A 14,630-nucleotide genomic window follows, 5' to 3' on the forward strand; every position below is an offset into this window, starting at 1 on the left:
GTAGAGCCAACCAAACCAGACCCATTTCCCGTCAATCTGTTTCTGCAGCCGTAACTGGGCCCTCCAGCCCCTTGGCTTTACCAATGAGCGAACCTGGGCTTGTTTCTGCTGTACCTCCACTGGCACCCAGCTTACTCTTCAGGAAGCACTTAATCTGATTTGTGTAAAATCAGTAATGTAGCAGCAGGTTGCTGGTAAGTTTCAAGCCCTAGGGACATCTCTCTACATTTCTGAGCCTAGAGTGACATCTGCTGGTAAAACATCAACTAAGACAGAAAATGAAGAATGTGAACATTCTTTTGAGATTCCCATTTCACTCGTGGATGTACAACTGGAGTTCATGCTCCCTGAGGTGACAGGCAAGAGTAACAAGGGTAAGGACACTAATTGTAATGTTACACGTGATCACAGTACATGGAAATAAAACAGCAAACTGTTCCTTCTGAAGAGCCGGTCCCCAGAACATCTACATCACAGGGGCTCACTAAACTTTGCGGCCGGCACACTAACAGGATGAGTTCCTGTATGACATGAAAACCCCGCAGCTGACGGAATGACATGCACTCCTTACCGGAGGCCTGAACTTCATTGACGTACTGCAAAAGGTCCTGCCCTTGGTGGATGACATCGAAGGTCAAGTTGTTCATGGTCAGAGCTTTGTCTGCGTGGTGCTGGAGGCGCTGTTCTGCTATCGTGAGATCTTCCGTGTCAAAGTCGTTCATTTGCTGAGAAAGCTCATCGTTCCAAGACTCAAGGTCTGAGATGATCTGACAGAGGAGAGTACCTTCTTAGGACCAAGACTTAGAAAATAAGTATTTGCTGCAGCATCTCACTGTGCCAAGTAAGGAAGGAAGGGACTAATGTGACTGTGTCCAAAGGACATGGAAGCCAGCTATAGGGGCTCCCACAGGCCACAGAAGGGGCAGTTAGATTAAAAAAAAAAAAATCTATCATGAGTGAATAAAATTTTAAAAATATGTAAGAACACATTAATTCCTAATGATTTTTTTTAAAAGAAAAGGTAAAAAGCTTAAAATTAAATGAAAAACTCTGATTAGAAGTTGACTGGAAACCAACATCCTGAACCTGGTAAAAGAGAGAACTATTTAAGCCTTTGATAACAATGAAGGAAGGTTCCCCTTTATAGATAAATCTAGTTAAATGTAGAAATAATAAAATTATAGAGTTTTTTTCTAATTCTGTTTTGAAATTCTAGTGAAGTAACGCTTTGGGCCAGGATCATCAATGTGCAATAAACTACAATGGAAAGGATGGGGGGACTTCATGGGAGGGTCAGGCCCCCAGCCCCTAACCCCACAGACCAACATTAGCTCCCTAAAGAAGTGGGACCAGATAGGACCAGCCACCTGACTGGAGAAGCCGTGGCCCCTGGGAGCATCTGGCACAGAAACGGAACCCAAATCTTAACCGGGTCTTTACACTGAACTTCCAAGTTTATAGGAAATACCAGGGAAAGAAAAAACAGAAGAAAATCACTAAGTGAATGCAGAACGTGGGACCTAGTTTCTTCCGCTAATGCAGTCATTCCAACAAGTCACAGCAGGAAATAAAAGAAAGGTGGATGGAGAGATGATTCTGGATGGAAAGACTAACTATATCAACCACAGAAGCGGCACCCACACCTCCCCGCCCCCAGGCAGCTGCAGAGGTCTGAGCAGGGGCTGGGTGTTAGAGATCAAGGACTCTGGTTGGTGAGGGGTGGTAGACTGTGGTTATATGGGAAAAGGCCTTACTTTGTAGGGATACTTACAAAAGTCTTCTTGCTCTAGGACGCTACTGCACAACAGTAACAACAGTGGGCATGTTCACAGCAAGAAGACACAATCCTGCCCCATCTGGGAGACAGGCATGTGGACATTCGCTGTACCACCCTTGCTACTTGGGAGCCGGTTTGAAAACTTTTGTAATCTATTTTTTAAAATTAAGGCTAAAAATTATGAAACCCAGAAAGAAGGAAAAAACCTCTTGTGAAAGAATACCGCATTACCTCTACTTCAGTGGACTAACCTTTCCCATGAGTCCTGATTTCCTTATCCAGATGAGCAGTGACTACCTGAGTCAGAAAATCTGACCACGTGGGAGAGGTCACATTGAACCTAGCTAGGAGATGGGAAGTAATAAAAACTGCAGGCTTCCCCAGACTCCTAGAGCACAAATCTTCTGGATTTATTCAGTCATTAGTAGGATCTGCATATAGTATGTGCATTTGCATTAATTTATTAAATTGGACTAATTTATAAGATTAATAAACTTAAAAAATGTTAAATTACACATAAGCCAAAAAGCCACTGAGGGAAAATATTTTTTAAAAGAAAAGAGTTTACCATACCTTTAATCTTTATCTCTACCCTAAGGGGAATTTTCTTTCTTAAGGTTCCTTTTCTGACACTGAGGTAGGAGAGGGTTAGGTGTGGCTGAGACACAGACTCAGCAATAATGTCTCCTGGAGAAAGCATCAGGCTCAGACAACACTCAAGAGCGGATTACAAGGATGAATGTTCTAGAACCAGCAGGATTCAAAAGTACTCACTGAGCTTAAAGAAACCCTGGCAATGGCCGTGATCAAAGGATCATCAGGCAAAATCCCACCCAAAGTTTATCATGATAGCTTGTTAACCATACAAGAGAAGACAAGAAATCGGTGGCAAAAACCAAGCTCAAGAAAGTGGAAGTCATTTTTTTTGAACACGAATTCTCTGGAGAAGTAACTTTGTTTTTAGTTAGATTCCGGAATGCTTATGAATTCTACCAGTTCCTCTTCCTCAGTGTACATATAACTGTGCTCCACAGTAACTGTCACAGAATGCTACAGTAATGACTTCGTTGTTCTCAGATCAATAGAGCAGATTTTACCTGGAGCATCAGCAGGCTGAGGTACAGTATTTCTAAGCCATAGAAAACCTAGATCCACTTTTGAGAGATGGCAAGACTATGAGATACAAGAGATACCAGGGATTTTTAAACATTGGTCAAGGAATAGATAAGTTTCTCCCTTAAAGATAACTCCATGCTTCCTACGGGCAGTTGGATGGAGCATTTTCCCAGATAAGGGACAAAATCCTGGGTGAAGCCTCAACTGTTCAGGTTTTCCTGTATTCAGGATTATTCCAGAGAAAAGAAGTTCTTAGGCTACGACATTCTAAAAGCTTTTAAAGTACATTTTAGCTGGCCTGTGACTGAACTGCAGGTTTAATGTCCTCACCTCAGGGAAGCACTAGCCCCGGCCTGGCACACTGGCTTTCCTACGGCCCCTTGGAATTTTGTGGCTTCGGGGTGGGGAAAACTGTATTTCTGGTGCCTGAGCTACATTTTAAAACACTGCTTTTTTGAAAATGGAGAGACAATTAGAATTTTTTTTCCTTTAAAGTAGCAGCAATGCAAATGAAGGCAAGAGATTTTCTTTAAATATCACAATGTCTTGAAGAAAAACTTCAAATCATGCCTGATTGCTCTGGGTTTCCTCACTGAAACTACTCCGGAGCAGCTAAGTTTATCAAAGCAATGCATGTAAGTAGAGGCCACAGAGGAAAAGGGGCAAGCTGGGTGCTCTGTTCAGACAGTCTGCAGCCTAGAACTGGCCCATGGCACCAGCCATGGGCAGGCCCTTCATGAGCTCAGCACAGGAGTCCGTTTCTCTTCATGGCTTCATGTGGCTGCAAAGGTCATGACACAGAATAGATTGTACCAGACAGCGCGCCTGGGATTGAACTCCTTTCTTGTCGTGAACCAATGACGACAATGGAAAGAGCCAAGAAGGCTTTTCTTTAACGAAACACTGATGAAGTTTAGACAGATGGTCGACCAGAGACTCCCGAGAGGCCCTGCCCGGGCCTGGCCCAGTCCCTGTACAGCACACCAAGACCACCACTCGGAACTGGGCCTACAGACGGGCCCGAGAGAAGCAGGCGAGGCCCACTTCCAGCAGAGGGTCCTCCCCTGAGCGGAGAGAAGTGAAGCAGTCTACACAGCCCGGCCATCACCCCTCTGCCTTCAGTGGCACTGAGGGTCTGGGTCTGCACGCCCTTGAGGCACTAGCATGGGGCAGGCAGGCCCTGCAGACTCTGCTGGGCAGTCGCAGGACCAGCTGGCGGGCTGCGGGTACCCGGACAGGGGCTCGGGCTCAGAGCTGACGGGCACAAGGAAACAGGCGTCCCCGAGGCTGAAGTGAGTTTGGGTTCATCACATACGACATAAGATTTGGTGCCATCCAATTATACTTACTTCTGCTTGTAATTCATCAAGTTCAAAAATAAGACCTTCCCTGACACAGAATTTGTGGAAGAAAAAGAAAAGAAACCTCACGTATAAGGTGTAATATTTAGGTAGCAAGAATGAAAGATCATCTGAACACACTTCTGTGGAGGAACTGGCCTTCAGACTGCCAAAAATGCCACCGGCACAGGCGAAGGCCTGTTCTCACTATCTGGGAGGAGGCCCGGTGGGGGAGACAGAAAGGAGAAGTGAGGGCCAGAATGCAGGTGTGAGCCTGAGCTGCACAGACCAGGAAGGCAGCGTGGGGCCCGGCGTGGCTTAAACAAGCGACTTATTGGAGGCAGCTGGGCTTCCCCTCTGCACGGGCTCGCTCTTTCCTCCCCTGCCCTGCAGTGTGGCTTCCAGCAGGGGCCGATAGTTCCCAGGGCCACGTGCGCTCCTCCCACCCTCCCTCCCTCCGTCCAACGGCCTGCAGGAGGAAGGAGAGCAGCCACACTCACGTCGATGGCGTCCCTCTCGAATATGCGCAGCTGCAGGAACAGCTCCAGCTTGATCTTGCGCTCCTGGAAGAGCTCCTCCATCTGCGCCTGGGCCTCGTCCAGCTGCTGCAGCACCGTCTCGATGTGGCTGATGGAGCTGTTGTGGGGGGTCTTGTTGCTGGAGATGGCCGAGTCCCTGCGGAAGGGCAGAAGGGGCCGGGACAGGCATGAGAAAGTCTCCCATTGTCAGACGCCAGATCCGGCCGGCCGCGCAGACCTCGGGGGAAGAAGGCTGGCAGGAAGCGGGCCGCTGGCCTCCGAAGATGGAATCAGCAGCCCCTCCCGCCCCGCAAGGCCGGGCTTCCTCCCTCGAGCAAGCAGCCAGGTCGGAGGCCACACGGAGGACCCCCTCCGCAGCCCCCACCGTCGCTCTCAAAGGAATTCTAGGGCGGAAAGTAACTTCAGGGGGGCTCCCCTGTAGCCGCTCTTCTCCTTGAGCAGAGAGAAAAGAACAGACCGTCCCTATCTGCTGCACGTGGTGGGGTCGGAGCGGCAACAAGGGGTTAAACTCTAATGCAATCAGTTCGGCCTTTAGCAAGTCACTTTCGCCTGGCTGTTGGCAAAGTGAGGGGCCCGTGAAGTTCTCAGTCGGGATTCAAAAACTGTCCTGAGTGACCCACTAACACGAATCTGCTTCCAGGCCCACTTCCTGCCCGGAGGAGCCCCCAGGACAGGTCCGCCCCTCCCCAAGTCCTGGCCGCCCTGAGCCTCAACTCTGAGGACAAGGACCCCCACAATCCTCTAGGGAGGCCTGAGGGACACAGTCCTCGGAGGTTTAAATGAATCTGGTCTGTGAAGAAATTTCAATAATCATTAGGTAAGTGTGAAGAGGAAATATTACTAAAAGCTGAGCTCTGGGAAAGCTTCTTAGTCCGCTGCCACTCGAGAAACCCTCGAGTCGGAAAGACGGTGGGAGAAAGGCAGAGAAGAGAAAGAAAGGGATTTACTCTCCTCTGCGTGCAGAGGTAGTGTCTGTTCTCCACCTCGCCGGGCGGGGGGTCACAGCTCATTGTTCAGGGAAGGGGAAATCACTGGCCCGATTTCAAAGCGCCCGCGCCCGGCGGGAGGACGGGGACAAGGCGGCCCACCTCAGCTGCTGGATGAGGTCCTCCCCTTCCTTGATCACGTTGACGGTCACTTGCAGGGTCGTCTGCTGCTGCTGGCCGAAGCGCTTGATGAGGTCCTGCACGGCCTCCACCGACTCGGCGTACACGTCATCCAGCAGCTCCTTCTGCAGCTCCTCCAGCCATGTCCACAGCTGCGGGAGGGCAGAGCACGTGAGGCCCGGCCGCGGCCCCCGCCCCGGCTGCGCCCCCCTGCCCCCCAAGGCCTGGCACGGACGCCACGCAACGGGGCCAAGGGAGCGGGTAGCAGCCTGCTCCCGGGGAGGGGAGGACGGCGGGAAGGGGAGCACCCCGAGCCGGCCCAGGCAGCCCAGCACACTGGGCAGTTTGCAACCCACTGCCTGGTGAAAATAAACAGGCAGAGAGCCCGAGGGGACTGTCACAAAAGAGAAGAGGAAAGGGAAGGGAAGTCACTCTTTCCGATTCTTCCTAGGCTCAATCCCAGCGTAAGAGAAGGAAGAAAAGACCCCCTCCACCAACCAAAACATCTGCTAAGCATAACGCATTCCTTTACACATCCTCTGACTCTCGCTTAGCAGATGGACGGTTTTATTTTATTTTGAGCAGGGGCACTACAACCCAGTATTAATTATTAAACCACTGCTCAGATGGGGCTGCTTTACACGGCTCAGAGAAGGAGGCAGCGTGCGGTGTGCGGAATAAATTCACCACCGGGCCTGGTGGAGACTGCGAGGTGGCCCCGCTCAGTAACGTCACCCAGGGCCACGGCCAACCCAGCCACGGCGCAGTCCTTTTGGGGAAGGAGTGTGCCTCTCGAAAACACCTCAGACCTCCCTGGTACAAGCACTCAGGATGTGTCTGAGGACACAGACGGGCAAAGACAACTTGGTAGGGCAGTGGCAAGAACCAAGAAGAAGCTCAGGCGCAGCGGGAGCCGAGCACTTCGCCCAGTTCCTGCAAGCCCGCTGCCTCCCTCCACCTCTGGGGGAGCCACTGAGCAAACAGGGAAAGATGGCTGATTGCACCGAGCAGGCCCTAGTGGCTTGGAAGCACTCTGTGTGAAGAGAAACGGCTTCCTGCTTCCTCAGGGATGTAAGAATCACCCCCTTCCCCGCATCTTCCACGTGTCCATTACAGACCGCATGTCCACCCCTGACGCTGACCAGCCTCAGTGGCCCAAACGGCAACACCGTGCTTGCCAAAATACATGCTGTGTGGGGTCTTCTGTTTCTGAGTTCTTCTTTTGAAAACAGCAGGTATGTAACTGACACTCAAGAGACTGCAGGAATTTCCAGGATATAATTTGCAAAGTTTGGAAACATGGACACACCCACGAAAATACCCTCGCTGTCCACAGTGAACAGCTCTATCGCCCCACAAGTCTTCCTGCGGCCTCTAATCCTGTGTCTCCCTCTGCACTGGCCCGCCGGGCAATCATCCTTCTGCTCTCTCACAATAGATCAGCTTGCGTTTTCTTAAAAAGTATATAAATGGAATCATACCCTAGGAACTCTATTTTTGGTCTGGTTTCTTTTCTTCAACACGTGTTGACATTCGCCCATAGCGTGGTGTGTATGAACAGCCCACACCTTTCTCACTGTGGGACAGTGTCCCAGTCTCTGTGTGTGGCACGGTGTAGCCGCTCACCTGGTAAGGACATCGGAGTTGTTTCCATTTTTGGCCATTACAAATATAATTCCTTTGACTATCTGTGCACAGTCTCTGTATAACCTATGTTTTCCCTTTTTTAACAGTAAATAAATACGTGTAGAGTGGCTAGATCGTATGACAGGTGTACGTTTAAATTTTTAACAAACTGCCAAGCTTCCCACCTGCCCGTACCATGGCACATTTCTGACAGCAGCCTTTGAAAGTTCCAATGCCTCGGCATCCTCACCAATATCTGAGAAGGTCAGTCTTTTTAATTTCAGTTGTTCTAGAGAATGCCATCTCCTTACGGTTTTAATGAGCAATTTCCTACTTGCTCACGATGGCAAACCCAAGCTAACCGTCTAAGAATTCTTTTGTTGTCAAAGGTAGATTTAGTTAGGTCAGTACTTTAAATACGGCAGGTCAATTTAAAAATAAGGGACGTGACAGCAAAGGACTTATTTTTCAGTCAAGCTACCTGCGACCCGAGGAGTTCATTTTACCACAAATGTTAAATAAAACATGTTAGCTTTTTACTATCCACACATTTTTGTGTATAAGTTACCAAACTTATTCCAGAATTTTGACTTAAAGGGGTTTTAGAGGTCGGCTCGTTCACGTCTTTGATCTTACAGATTAAGGAAAAGCAGCCCAGGTGCTGATGTCACCCACCCGACACGGCCAAAACCAAGTGCTGGGGCCGAGCTACCGGCTAAGAACCCTCCAGGTGCCATCCCACTTGGCACTGATAACTGTCCGTCGACACCAACAGCACCGTCGTAGAGTCACCACACAAATACGGACAGATGCTCTGCACCCTCAGTAAAGATCCATCATCAAGAACATACTCTTTTGGGTTTGTTGTTGCCTGCTGTCCTCTGAACCCTTGTGAACATGGTTGCTGCCTTTGTGAATACCAGGAAGGATGGCAGCATCACGGCCGGGGGACCCTCCCGGTCTGCTCTGGTACTTCCTAGGAAAACCTTCCGAGTCTCCAGGCCACACTGTACAGCAGGGATACGGTGGATTCAGATGCTCTAACACAGCACTGCCTCTGTGACCTCAGAGATCCCCAACTTTCTCTGAGACTCGGCTCGCTACAGCAGGGACCCTCAGACCAGCACTGGCCTCAGCAAGTCACTCCGAGGGCGGGAGACAGATGCTGCGGGAGCGCGCTGGCGCATCAGAGGCGCTCTCAAACAGACTTCATTCCCGAAGCACAGTGACCCACTCCAATCAACTCAAGAGCCAAGACTCGCTAAAACAAACCAAGAATGTGCCAGTGAGCAGTAACAGTTTTACCAACACATTTTATCGAGTCGAAATATTTATCTCAAAACATCCAGGTCCGTTATCCAATAGGCAGGCTTTTCCAGCTGCAATGGTTTCACCAACTTCCTGGTAACCTGCCTCCCACTTGCTCCCCACAGAGAAGACCCCCTCAGCCACATGGGGGGCCGCTACAGCTCTCCCCACCCTCGTTTTCCTATCCCGGGACAAACACTATGGAAGGTGGACCTGCTCAATTATGCTGATTCCAGTGTAAAAGAAAATTAAAAAGAAATAAACACTTCAAGTCCCTTTCTTTCCAAATCTCACTGTCATCTTCTGCCCTCTACACGGGCTGCACCGGCGCTGCTCCTACCTCGTCACTGTGACAGAACCCAGGGAAAGGAGGGTCCCCAGAGCACCCCTGCCTGGGAACTGGCCCTGGCTCACGGGTGAACCACGGTGCACACGTGAGGAATGGACAGAGGCGCCACACGTCACACGGCTGGGTTTCTAGACTCAGGGGAGCTGAATGCACAAGCAAATGCACAGCCAGGAAGGGCAGCTCTCTCTCACGGTCACTCAGCAAAAGCAGCGCTGAGGAGAAGCAGCGTCAGGGCGCCAAGCCCACCCCACAGGTCGACCCCGCATCACGGAAGGGGGTATGGGGTTTCTCAGAGAACTAGCTGGTCCACGGAGCGCTGGAGCCGGTGGGGGCCTCTGTTTTGACAAACACCACACTCGTGAGAGCCGGGTTATCGGAACACCAAGACAGACGAGTATCTCTTCTCTCAGAAACAAAACTGAAGACCGCTAGAAAAACACGACGATGTCAACTCAACAGAACAGCACGAATGCAGACAGCTGGTAGAGAAGGCACGTACGCCGCACAGGACCCATGTGGTCCCTCCTGGGGCACACACAGCATGCAGGTGGCCCAACCCTCCTCCCTGCCCCCGTTCCCACAGCTGGGGCAGGCTTCTCCAGCTCACCAGCCGGCCGGGCCCCTCCAGGCGCCCTGGCCCAGCACCCTTCTTGCCCCAGGTGCCCTAGATGCCATGTGGACCCAAGGGGGGTCTGTGTCCCTGCCTGATGCTTGGCAGCCTCTCCCCAGACTCAGCTGTGAGGCCTAACTCACAACCCAGCCTGTGGGACAGGATGGGGCACGGGGTACAAAATCCCTCATCTCCAGCAAATCCGACCTAAAATATGTAACTTAGATTATGAAACCATGTTAACGAGCCCTGCTCCTCTACACTGCGGGGAGGAGGAGATCAAAACCCACGGCCGGAACTGCCCCGAGGCACAAGCAAAGTGCTTCTACAGAACCGCGCCGCCGCGGCCCACGGGTTAACGGTCTATCACCTCTCCGAAGAGGAGATCTGGAGTCACAATTAAGAGTGTACGCTCTGAAGCTAGACTGCCTGACACCCCATCTTGACTTAACAGCCCAGGCTGCGGCCTTTGGCCGGTTACTGGGCTGGTGCACGGCTCGGGCTCCTCATCTCACACGGGCCTGGCAGCCTCCCTCAGGGAGCCGCGGCCCGGAGGAAAGGGGACGGCCGCGCAGAGTGAAGAAACAAACGTGAGCCGCGAGCACGAGTTCTGTTCTTGTGAAAAAAAAAAAAAAAAAGAAAGAAAGAAAGAAAAAAAAAACACATCTAAGAAGAAAACAGTTTTAAATCTTCTTTCTCAAGATATTTTTCAAAACATATCCAGGTTCCTACCTATTGTTCAAAATATATCACTAAGTCTTGTAGACTCAACACCATCCCACGTTTAAGTCTTTTTACGCCTAAAAATAGTAGGAGGAAAAGGTGCTAGAATGAGTATGCCGGAGTCCGCAGAACTCACTTCCCTTGGGTTGCAGGGGAGACGCCGTGAGGACCTGCGGGTCAAACCTCTTCCTTTCCTCAACATCCTGGACACTTGGACACGCATCCACGGAGGAGCGCGCGGGGGGCCCAGCCCGCTGTGGAAGCGGGGAAGGGACGTGGCTACAGAGGAAACCACAGAAATGGATCTTGGGCTCCGGCAGTTGAAAAGGGAACAGTAAATGAGGTACAAGGAGCAAGGTTATATTTAAATCCATAATGTCAAAATGTCCCCAAATCCTTTGCCCCTTTAGAATTTCTTTCCCCTGCTTCTACAGAAAATATTCTCATTCAATTTGGAGAAAAAAGGATTCTTCGAAAAAGGTCATTTCTAACGTCGGGGATGAGCTGCTATGTACCATAACCCAGTGTGATTCACATAAAGTCTATTTTTAAGCTTTTACAGTAGTATATGACGCCTAAAATAACCTGATACAAGAATGAGAAAGAGTCTTGAGGATACCTGTGGAATTTCTACCATAAAATCTCCTAAGCGTGAAAAAACCCTGCACTTCTGTGCATGCTGTGAATTTACAATTAAGAGCTACGTCTTTGCGGACAGCAGGAGAGGAGCTGCTTTCTACCCAGGTTCTCAGCAGCGTGGATTGTATTGAGAACTGGGGTCCACAGCCAGAGACAGGCAACGCTGCCCCCTTGAGGTTTCCCGAGCGGTCACCAGCAACATTCCACGGATGAGAACTTGAACGCAGCCCACAACTGGGCTGCGGTTGTCTACAGACCTGGTTCATGGACCAGGATCCATCCCCAGAGAAGGCTGAGCTAGGGAGATGCAGGAGATTCTGGGGAGAGAACTGCTGGGACAAAGACGTGAGAGTCCTGATCCTGGATCCAGTGGAGTCAGGCCGGCCCGTCTGACCCCCGCACACGTTTCCCCCCACCCTCCCCCTCACCTCTGTGCTGGGTGGAGCCTAAAGGAGAAGGCAACTCTGCTGGGAGCAATCTCCGGGAAAAGCCCCTTCCTCATTAATCGGATGGGAGACTTTGCCAGAGAGAGCTCCTGAAGAACCTGCTGGCCTAGGGGAATGAACCCCAGGAAGGACTGAGCCTCTGGTCCTATAGCTCCCAGCCCTATTCTGCACATGGCAGGATCTGAGACCTGAGATTTGGGGATTGGTTCGGCTGCAACCTCTTTCAGATGCAAAATCTGAACGCAGCCTGCCAGCCGCTCTATCTGGAGGTGGAGCCCAACAGGTCAGATGTGGGCCCTTATCTGCACATGGCCTTGGGAAAATCCTGGGGACTCTCCAGCCTCAGCTTTCTCATCCACGAAAGGGGATCATTTTACCACATGCCTCCCTAACTGGCAAAGCCCAGTCTGAAAATCAGATGGAAGTGACCACAGGCCTGTGAAAGTGCTCAGACTTGAAAAACAGAAATGACCACCTACTGCTAGCTGCTTCCCCACCCTTGTGTGTGACAAAGACAATCATCTGGGTGCCAGTGGGGCTGGGTGAGCTGAAAGACCAGCACGGGCAGTACAGCGGCGGCCGGAGCAGAAGCTGCGAGCCAGGAGCAGGAGTCGGTGGTGCGGGACTTCAGAGGGCACCCAGTGTGCATGTAAATCGTGATGCGGTTTCAGGTCCAAGCAGCGGGGATCAGAGGGGAGCTGTTCCCGCACGCGCGGCACGTTCTTCAGCCCGAAACGGTGCACATGTCTGGCGCCCCGATCAAGGAGGAGTAAGGCCTGGGGAAGTACCTCGTTATTCTGGGGTGGGTGAGAAAAGATGTCTTGATGTGACGAAGGGAAGTCTCTGAAGGACGTACTGGGCGGGGCCACAAATCAGTCAGTGTCATGAAGGAACAGCCACGTAAGTATGTGCAAGAGGGGACAGAAAGAGAAGCAGGAGCATGCCAGAGCGGCCCCCAGTCGAGAGGGCATGCCGCGTGGGCGCTGGAGCGCTGGAGGGCGGAAGCCGCAGACACCGGATCAAGGACAAGGTGAGGCACAGGAGATGTGGCCGGAGAGAGGGCCCACACAGAGACCAAGGTCAGAGTGGGAACCTCAACGACCCAGATATTTTCATGAAGTCAACTTGGTGGAAGAGCTTTTGAGATGAGAGATTTTCCTTCTTATGTCCGGATATCACCAAAGCATAGAACACTCTTCCCGACGTGTCAAATTTGGGAAGAGCTCCTCACCCCCACGTCATTCTGAGAGCAACCACTTTCCCCTCCGAAAGTCTACAGACTTAGAGCCTAATTCCTCCTTCAGTCTTCAAGTCTCTGGTGACAGAGAGCACTGGCGTAGTCTGTCCTCCCTATCCCAAGGGTAACACTTCAGTCCTTGGACTCTCCAGCGTGGCAGGATCTGAAACTCCTTCCACACCAGCTCACTCTCCTCTGAACAATGCCCCTGGCCCCCCGCCTTGTGAGGTGGGGGCTGGAGAGCAAAGGTGACCTCACATGGGATCCCACCAGCAGTGCACAGTGAGATGACTGCCCTCACCATCAGGGGTTTTTTTCAGTGCTTTTGCTCATTACAGCCATGGGGCACAACACTATTGTGCACTCTGTTCATGAACATGTGTAAGGTGGTTGTTTTAACAAGTTCTGTGCCCCACCTACAAGACCCATACTCTATAACCTGTCTAGATGTGTTTATGATTCAAAAGACTCATAGTAAAACCCATGAATGACATTGCTGTGACAGATTTTGACTTATTCCTGCTGACATGTTTTGGGATCCTACATATTTTACAGACCCTGGCCTAGGCTTTGATTAAGTATGCCTTCCGTGCCAATCCACCCACTCACAGGCTTTCTGCATGGGGACAGAGGCGTACAGGGGAGACATCGTTCCCCAGCCTCGCTGAAGCCACTGACAGACACCCCCCATGATGATGGTCTCGCTGGCAAGGCTTTTAAGGTAGTCACAATTATTTCGGCTGCACCAAGTCTGCCCTGGCTTTATGGCCATTTTGCCCATTTTCAAGATACACAGCTCTCCATACAACAAAGGCGAGCTTTCAGGGTGCCTAAGTTCCAATGAGCAATCTTTCTAGATGTCACACTGGGACACAGAAGTTCGGAATGCATTAGTGGAGTCAGTTCGAAGACAGGACAACCGCACAGGCTGCTCGCCTACAGAAGGTGACAAGCAGGGATGTCACCTGCACACCCGCCAGGTCTCAGGTCCAACTGGGATGTCTGATCCACCGCCTCCCATGGCCACCACTATCGGCAAGTCTGACCCAACCGCAGGTCTGGACTGGAAATTACTTCCTTCACTCACAAACCGGGTATGACGCATAATACCTTACTATCGAGCACTTTCTTCTGGCACCTTCCACTTGGGGAGCGGCAGGGGAGGATAAGGACAGGGTTGGTCTCGTGATAAGGGACTCCCTCAGCTGACCTTTTTTCCAGCCATTCAGCAGTCTGATTCCAGGGACGGCACTAACAGACTGCCCATACTTTCCTATCTTGTCTACAAATTAAATGTCAAATGTCTGAGCAAATGCCCACTAATTACACTGCCTGCCCTCCATCAAACCCAGTAAAGAATGAAATCAAGTTAACGTGCTATAACTTGTTTGTTCACGTCTTCCTCTACTGGTGGTTTATCAACTGCCTCTTCCAGAACTCTGCCTCGGGCTGACCTCACCTGAGTGCTGTATGAACCCCACCTTCTGCGTCTCCAGCCCCCCGGCATGTCTCCCCTCACGTTTCCTTAAAGATCCACAGAGCCAACCATCCAGTTCTCTCCCTACCCCGCAGTCTAATTTGTCTTGTGACAGAGACCTGAATTCACTTAGAAGAAGTAAGTCCTTTCTTACAAAACCTTCACTCATTTTGATCTTCCACTTCTTCTAAGTCTGAAAAGTGGCCTCCTTGAGGAGAACAAAAAAAGCAAAGTGAAAGTGCATGAAGTCTGCTTTCTACTCGCGTCCACGGACTTCACTAGCGCCAGGCAGAAAGCCCAGCCCTTCCTTGATCTTGGGGTTCTGAATTTGGGGCTT

The 14,630-nt window shown here is 51.0% G+C and overlaps 1 protein-coding gene across 3 annotated transcripts in view; it reads right to left on the bottom strand.

Annotated features, from left to right (window-relative positions):
• The window catches only part of TRIO (trio Rho guanine nucleotide exchange factor), a 225,404-nt gene that overhangs the window by 130,148 nt on the left and 80,626 nt on the right, over nucleotides 1–14,630 (bottom strand). For all 3 annotated transcript variants that reach the window (XM_046000363.1, XM_046000364.1, XM_046000365.1), the window contains 3 exons: nucleotides 5,861–6,030; nucleotides 4,734–4,908; nucleotides 572–767 (listed from right to left, as the gene is read on the bottom strand). In XM_046000363.1, the coding sequence (XP_045856319.1) occupies nucleotides 572–767; nucleotides 4,734–4,908; nucleotides 5,861–6,030 (541 nt within the window). The remainder of the gene's footprint in view (nucleotides 1–571; nucleotides 768–4,733; nucleotides 4,909–5,860; nucleotides 6,031–14,630) is intronic.

This window comes from Meles meles, chromosome 3 (genome assembly GCF_922984935.1).
Source record: "Meles meles chromosome 3, mMelMel3.1 paternal haplotype, whole genome shotgun sequence".
NCBI lineage: Eukaryota > Metazoa > Chordata > Mammalia > Carnivora > Mustelidae > Meles > Meles meles.